At 43.6% G+C, this 8,269-nt stretch overlaps 1 protein-coding gene across 1 annotated transcript in view; it reads right to left on the bottom strand.

Moving 5' to 3' along the window:
- Window positions 1-164: 164 nt before the first annotated feature.
- Window positions 165-8,269, bottom strand: part of VPS13B (vacuolar protein sorting 13 homolog B) — an 876,795-nt gene continuing 868,690 nt past the window's right edge. Inside the window, exons 59-61 of the mRNA XM_031669315.1 lie at window positions 6,770-6,872; window positions 5,961-6,210; window positions 165-2,266 (exon numbers count right to left, since the gene is read on the bottom strand). Coding sequence (XP_031525175.1) covers window positions 2,018-2,266; window positions 5,961-6,210; window positions 6,770-6,872 — 602 coding nt within the window. The 3' untranslated portion in view covers window positions 165-2,017. The remainder of the gene's footprint in view (window positions 2,267-5,960; window positions 6,211-6,769; window positions 6,873-8,269) is intronic.

Here is an 8,269-nt window from a genome sequence, read left to right as displayed (position 1 = left end):
ATATATCTAATCCAGAAAAGGTTACTTAACTAGAATTGAGTAATGTCTGCTAAATGACAAGCAAAGTATGGTACTTTTTCAGAGCTCTTTTTAGGACTTCAATTCATGTTTATTGCGAGCAAAGTGATACTGGAGAACTTCAAAAAACGACAGTTATTCAAAGCTAATTTAATCAGTAACTTTATTATAACAAAACCTGTATATTAACCCATTTAAACTCTTGTAAAATTCAGTGATGTGAGCTGTATTAAACCCAGGTATTAGAGAAAATTTGCATTGTAAAACCTGGTAACAATAGACATGTATGGGTGGTCAGTAATTCAAGGATACCTTTTAAACAGTTTTATATAATTCATATCAATATGCAAAATTACCATAAAAGATACAAGGATTAATACATATTTGCATTTTTAGAAATACTTTTGAGGTTCACAACTGTCACTTTTCTAAATGAGTATTTACAGAACAAACAAAGAGCCATTTTTCATAGTCAGAATTGTTCATTAAATCTTGCTTTCCAGTAACAATTACGTAGTGACTTCTTATGCCCAACATGTGAGAGTTGAAGATCAGTGGGTGTTGGGCATGGTGGCTCACACCTGTAATCCCAACAGTTTGGGAGGTGGAGGTGGGAGGAATGCTTGAACTCAGGAGTATGAGACCAGCCTGGGCAACATAGCGAGACCTTATCTCTAGAAAAAATTTAAAAAATCAGCCAGGTATGGTGATGTATACCTGTGGTGGTGCAGTCTCAGCCGCTTGGGAGGCTGGAGTGAGATCCCTTGAGCCCAGGCAGTGAGCTTAAGCTGCACTGAGCCATGACTGTTCCACTGTACTCTAGTCTGGGTGACAGAATGAGACCCTGTCTGTCTCCAAAACAAGTAAAACCCGTGGGCATTTAAAATTGCATTATCTTAGCATCTCAAAGTTGTAGCTAACAAGCTGTAGCCCCAAATTTAAATGTAATCAGCAAACATGTTCTAAGTTACTGGACTGTAAGTAAGATAATTTACTGAACATTGAAGACATCTTGGTAACCCAAGATCTTGAGTCAAACCCATTCTTAGGTGCAAAATATTATCAGACACTGGGAATATCTTCATGCTTTATCGAGTCAATTCCACAGAATAAACGAAATGGACTGGTATAATTATTAGCATTAATATTGGGGTTGTGTGCTCTACGGCATACCAGGGAGTTCCCACTATGTATGTTTTGTTTATGGAACTAGAGAAACTCACCTGAGCACTTGGGGACTGGATTCAATATAGGACAAAGGATTTACTCAAAGTTTGCTTAGTAAAACACAAACTGGAAAAACACTTTTTCTAAAATGTACCTGGACAGTAATCAGACTGTTTTGTAAATTTTAGTAAAATGCAGACTTCAGAGAAAATACACATAGCAGCTTTCAATCAAAGAACAGCATTGCAGTTAAGTGACAAATGTAATAAGCCACAAAGTCCTAAGCATTTCATTTAAAGAAAGAATCCTAGGCCTTTCCAGACCAAAGAGCATGAGGCAAACGTGGTGACTCAGCCCAAAAACAGATGCAACTTTTAAGTTTTAACTCTGGCTCTCCATTATAAGGCCTGGCCACATTCTGTGATGGAACAGAGAGTTAATAGATCCAAATTACAGTAGAAATTTTTGCAAGTGTCGTAGAGCAAAAAGAAATGCATCCTCTGTATGTGGTAAGGGACCTGCTAATCATTGTCTGTAAGTGGGAAAGGAACACGGTTTTGTCACTTTGAAGTATCTTTTAGAGGTAAGGATCTAAATAAGGAAACTGTTGGCCTTGTGTCCATATCAGATGTTAGAGCTGCCTAGGCTTTTTAAAAAAAATGCAGCCCTGTATGGTGGCATGTGTCTGCAGTCCTAGCTACTTGTAGGTTGAGGTGGGAGGATTGCTTGAACCACAGAATTTGATGTCAGCATGGGCAATGTAGTGAGACCCTGTCTCAAAGAAACCCAAAAACTAAATCACACAAGTACGAATCAGTACCTCAGAGGGGACTCAAGGAAACCCTTTCCTCAGGGCTTTATTTTTCACCATGGTAAATTTACTAAGGAAGACCTGAGCAAAATGTGGATCAACCAAGTAATGGTATGTTTTAACAGTGGAGGGGGGAGGTTCTGCAGCCACCACAGGGCATGGTATTTGCATGGAAGAACAGCTAGGGGCCAGGTGACAAGATGTCTTTGTGATGTAGTCCACAAGTCTGTTGTACTGTTGCTCTGACAGTCTCTCTCGGACTCCATCTACCTAGGATCCAAAAATAAAGATTAGTTGCCAGACCCTTATGAGAGTTCCAGAACAGAATTAGTTCTTTTGCCTTGATATATTTGTACATTATGCCTTTTAGGTCATCTATTAAAGTCATTAATCCAAAATGTTTCCTTTTTTCCTCTGAGAGACGGCAATGATAACAATGCACTTTTAGCAGTATAACAAAAGTTGTGCATGAGACTTAGGACAGCCTCCTTTGAATAAGCATTTGGTGGTGTGTAAAATTCCCATGTTTGAAGTTGACGATTTGATAACATTCTACTCACTAACCATTAAAACATCTGTCATTGCTCTGTAGCAACCAGCCCAAGAAAAAAGGAGAAAAATCTTTCCTCCACATAAATCTATTCAACATTAAACTCAGCACTGAAATAAAAGCTCTGTTTGCCTAGCTCCCCAAACCTCTTCAGACAGAACATCTTAAAGTGGAGAACACCTCTTTCAAACCAGTGGCTTTGGACAGAGCATTAAAAAACCTTTTGAACTGTAACATTTTCTGCTTTTATAAATCCTAGGATTTAAAGCCAGAGAAAATAGAAAAACTGGGCAGCGGAAGGGGAAATTTTTATGGAAAAAAGAGGATGCAAACTACATTTATGGTTCATAAAAGTCTGGCTCGTCTTCAGTGGAACACAAATAGAACTGAGATATACTAGGTTCTTCAGTGAGATTTTCTGAGAAAGCGTTCATCAACTCATTCAAAGGCAGCTGAAGCTATAAATTCTTCCCACCCTGAAGTCCTGTAGCTGTCTAGTGTGTAGATCAAGTGGAGTGGGAAGTTTGCAGTTGTAAGCCACTGATTTGTGAATCTCAGGTAGCCACCAAACTTTCTGTGGTTTTTGCCTACTGAACATTGGCAAGACTACTCTGGAAGAAATGATAATGTAAAGACTTCCTAGTTCTGTGTGTGGTCCAGTAACAATGCTATCAAAGTGTCTTAACAGCTGGAGAAAGTGCATGTGATGGCACAGAGATAGTAAAGGGGCTTGCTAGAGAAATAAGTAAGGAGTCCCTTAGAGTTTGGATCTTGTGTTTTTAAGCTTGGGGAAAAACGGTCCCCAAAGATTCACTAACAGATGAAAGCTCTGCACCACCAGGCAAAAGCCAGAGCTCTGATATCATTTGATGGGGCCAGAATTCAGCTGGAAAGCTTTGAATACACAAAAAGTTTTAATTGCTCCTCCTGAACAGCAGCACAGGAAAACCCGTGTTGTGAAAGGAACCCAGCCAAGGAATAAATTGACCTTCTGACTCATTTTGAGCCTCTCATAAGGGATTTCAATAATGTGCCAAGCATATTAAGCAATTATTACCCCTAAACTGGTTGCATTTAACCAAGAAAAGCAAATGCTGAGTTTAAAAAAAAAAATCTCAATCCTGCCATATTTAAATGTACTGCATGATGTCATCTACAAATTAATTCCTTCCAAAATTCAAAGGAACTGTGTTTCCTAGCATCTAAGGCAAAAGCTAAAAACCAGAAAAGTCATTTATAGAAGATCTTAAAATACTGCTTTTAGTCTTCACTGGAAGTGTTCACAGCAGACAGGCTTCCTTATGTCTGTGGATTATGTTGGGATGCACTAAAAGACAGCTCAGGAAAGCTCCCTGACAAGACAGCACTGCTGGCCACCCTCCCCCACCCACTCATGTTGAAAATACTCCGGATTACAGCAGTTGGGAGTACAGCAGTTGGGAGGATTTAGTCTCAAAGATGCTCTGCAGCTTGAGTTTTCTTGGGGGTGAGTAGGAGAGGTTGGGGTTACAGACACAGGATTACGGCAGCAGTTATTCCTATTAAGTCATTAATAGGAATATTAATGAGAGAGAAAGTGGAATAGAAAAAGCAGAATGTGGAGGCTGAAGGCGCACTGGCCCATCCACTTTCCAGCCAGTGCCTGGCCTTGGCTGTGCAGGCACAGTGCTCCTGCTCTCAGTCATGTCTTCCCACCTCTGTTTTAGGCATTCCTTAATCCCAACCCTCTTTCAGCCCTGGACAGCAATGGAAAATCAGTGTTGAAAATGGTATCCAGAGCTTCAGTGCTGCTTCCTCATTCCACAGTCCCAATAATCTTGGCAACTTTTAGGAGTGGTGGCTCCAGATACTATCTCAACCCCTAGGGAAACTGAGGTCTGTTTCCTTCCAGGCTATGATGATTCTCCACAGTACCTGCCTCAAACAAAAATACAAGAGAAGGATCACAGTTGAAGACAGTTCAACAGCAAAAGAATCTCCAGTCTCAAGAGTTTAAGATCTGAAATATTTCCCAAGCAGCTAAGGAATAATGATAGTCACAGGGCCTTGAAAGTTTCTCATTAAGGACTAAAGACTTAATTGTAGTGATATTATCCCTTGCCAAATCACCGCTGCTTTATTGTCAACTGATCAGAAGATCTTGGCAGATCTAATAAAGTCAGCCTGGACATCTGACCTCTGTTTATTCCCAGAAAGTCATCAACTTGAAGGAGCAATGTAGTCCTGGTGCCAAACCCTAGCTTAAAGCCTGACTATGATCATGATCCAAGAAACTAGAGAAATCTTAGAGTTGTTGTGGTTGGCTGCTTTCCATCTTCTCAGATAATTTTACCCAAACAGTGGTGTGACGGAGATACATGCCCCCATCGCAGGAAGAGAATAATGAAAGGAGGATCAGGCAGAACCTACTGGGGGCAGGTTTGCTGTGCTTTGCTGGGGCCACTTAGTCCCCAGGTTAGGACCAGCAGACTCCAGTTTGCCACTGATCCACCACCATCTTGCTGTGTGGAAAAAGATGGCTGTTTCTTACGTAAATAATTAGGGTCTTATGGATCAGGCCATCACCCAAGGAGGAAGAGCACAGAGCAGTTTTCCAGTGGGTGCACCTGTTTACCCTGGGCTGGACTACAGGAAGCTGGGGTCTTTCTGGTCGGGGCTCAGCTCTGACTCCTGACACCCAGTATGCCTTGCCTGCGCATCTGTTCCACATTATGCAGGCCAGGAGCCAGCCATGGAGCTGCCCCAAGAGCCTTAAGTATCATCCCCAGGGGGGGATTCTGTGGTACTTATGGGGTGGGAAACCATCCTGTGGGAAAGAACACAGCCACAGAATACAAAGCAGTGGATGTGAGAGAGAGACCACCTCACAAAATGTTGACCCTTGAAGTCACCAGGTTTGGGGGTAGGGGAGGGAGTGGAGAGTCTTTTTTCATGATGCCCCTTGCTCCTGCAGTGGTCCTCTCCAGCACCCACAGACCTCCAGCACCCTGCAGCCAACTGGGGTCCTCAGGCAGCCAAGGACCTGACTTCAGGCTTTCAGACCAGGGGGCCTCCTTTGTGGAGCAGTTGCTGGGAATTGCTGCCCCAATCCTGGCCCTTCCTGTACCGACCCACTCATTTTGTAACTCCATTGTCCTGTCCATCGAGCACCCCAGCCCCATGACGGCCAAGCCAGATCAGCCTTGTTCAGCTGACATGGTGACTTAGCCCCAGACCTTGAGTCCTGCTAGCCGCCTGCTGGGCTCTCCTGTACAGGGCTCATGTGCATATCTGGATGGGGGCTTCCCAGTGCCCTTTTGCAGTGGCCCTCTGGCCTCCACACTCCCTCTCTGGGTAGCAGCTCTCCTTGGTCTCCAGCAGCCACTGCAACCTCCCTGGCAGCTAGTCTTGTTTGCCCTGTTTTCTGAAACGTACCTCCACATCACAGGCCACTCTTGGCTGCTTCAGCTGCACTGTGAGTAGGCTGTTCTGCTTGCTGTCCTGTGCACAGTCGATTTCTGTGACGGGGAAAGCCTGCTGCTGTGTGTCCTCGCTGACACTCACCACGAAGAGCACTTCTGATGTCAGCAGCAAGCACCCTTCATGCTCCTGGCCTGAGCCCCTCACCAAAACCACGTCCAGGGCCATGTGGACTTCTGGTCTGCCCAGAGACTGAAGCATTTTCCTGTTTAAAAGGAGAAAAGTGAGGCCAGGGGCCAGCTTTGAAAAGATGGTCACTTATCAGCGCTCATTATTTACCAATGGGGCGGCCTCCCCGAGGGCAAAGGGCCCTCACCAATCCAATTACTCATTTTAGCTTGAAATGTAATTGTCAGTTCTCAAACACTGATTCTGGTTAACAGAACCTGCTTCCTCCTGGGAAAAAAGATTTCCCTTGGTTTTGCTTAGCTCCTTTTCTCTCCATTAGAAATAGCACCTCTAATTCGAGTGGCCATTCCACAGGGAATCTCAGGCCCTCTAGCAAGACTGGGCTTCTCTGCCAATGTATGACTTTCCTTGAGTGGTTAGGTATGGAGCAGAGGAGTTGTGCAGCTAGCCCCAAACCTGGCAGTGGCAGCCCCTTCCTGTCCCTCTACAGTGCTCTTGTGCTGCCTGAGATGCCAGTGCCAGCAATGGCTACTCCTGGGCTCTCTGGAAGTGTGGCCCATTAGCTTGAGAGCAAGCCAGGAGCTATTAACATACAGTATGGATGTAAAGTTGAGCAAGTATCTCAATAATTTTACCAGACATATTTGACATGGCTGTTTGGAGCCTGGTCAGCATGTAGATCACTTGGCTGATAGCGCTGTTTGGGAAGCTGAGAAAGTCCAGCTCCATGTAAAATACCTGTGGTAAGAGAAGCAAGGGAGTTTTACTACTTGTTTTCTGGAAAACAGTTTCATGCTGCAATGATGTCATCTGCTCAGAGCCATCCATAAAATGTTACAGATCCAAAGTGATGTCACATCTTTGGAAGCAAGTGTATAGATAATCTTTAAACATTACAATGCTCTTAACCTTGGTGATCTTGCATTAGAAAATTAAAATATGAATGTGTTACACAGTCCAAGCATAGACCAGCAATTAGAGGAAGCAAAAACACTGAAAGTAGCTGGTCATGAACAATAGCTTAGATATCATTTGTAATTGATATGTTAAAAAAGTCTAGCTAGGTCTGGTATGGTGGCTCATGCGTGTAATCTCAGAACTTTGGGAGATCAAATCAAGGTGGGAGGATTGCTTGAGTCAAGGAGTTAGAGACCAGCCTGGGAAACAAAGTGAGACCCCCATCTCTACAAAAAATAAATAGTGGTGTGTGCCTGTAGTCCTAGCTACTCCGGAGGCTGAGGTGGGAGGATCACTTGAGCCCAGGAGTTGGAGGCTGCAGTGAGCTATGATTGTGTGACTAAATGCCAGCCTGGGTGACAGCAAACCCTGTGTCTAAAAAAACCCCTCTAGATTGTTAGTTAGCTTCCTTAATACTTCTGTATCTGTGCTAAGGCTAGTCAAAAAATAAAAAAAACAGATATATACAAAGGCACACCCTTGGCCTAGATACACTATTTAAATGCTAAGTGACTTAATCCAACTGTTAAACACGAATCCATGTACATTTATGAGTGCGCTTGGGGCCTCTGGTTTATGACATGCTCTCCCTGGTGCCAGCACCAAATGAGGGCACCCAGCAGCAGCCACATAGGCCTTTACAGAGACTCTCCAGAACCAAAGATGGTACAGCATGTGTGCTTTCTGAGGGCTTGTAAATGTTTATAAACGACACAGTCATTAGACTAAGAGTTAGTGGTTTGTAAAACCTTCAGTTCGGTAATAAAAGTTTTACAAGAGTGATGGAAACCAAAAAGGCCATGTGAAGCTCTGCTGTAAGATCTTCTTACATAAGGGAGCATTCTTCAGCCCTGGGAAACACAGTGAGGGACAATGGCATTTTCAAAACCAAAAGAATTTGTGAAGTATGACTTGACTTTACCTCACTGGAGTCCGTATCATAAGGGAGTTTAACTTTTCCCACTTACAGGTTATAGCACATCTTACTGTCAGTTTCCCTGTGAGTGAAAATGTCATTCACAGAAGGAGAGGGAAATGAGGGGGGCGAGGAGGGGAAAGCGAAGAGGAACACATGCTGGCGTCTGTGTGGTCTCTTAAGGATGCTTTCCGGATGGCTGCCTGAAGTGTGGGCACTCATTCATCTCCACTCCCTTCCTTTCAGACGCTGTTTTTATGCC

Source organism: Papio anubis, chromosome 8, assembly GCF_008728515.1.
Source record: "Papio anubis isolate 15944 chromosome 8, Panubis1.0, whole genome shotgun sequence".
NCBI lineage: Eukaryota > Metazoa > Chordata > Mammalia > Primates > Cercopithecidae > Papio > Papio anubis.
Note: the sequence above shows the minus strand (reverse complement) of the source record. Positions and strands in the feature narration are given on the sequence as shown.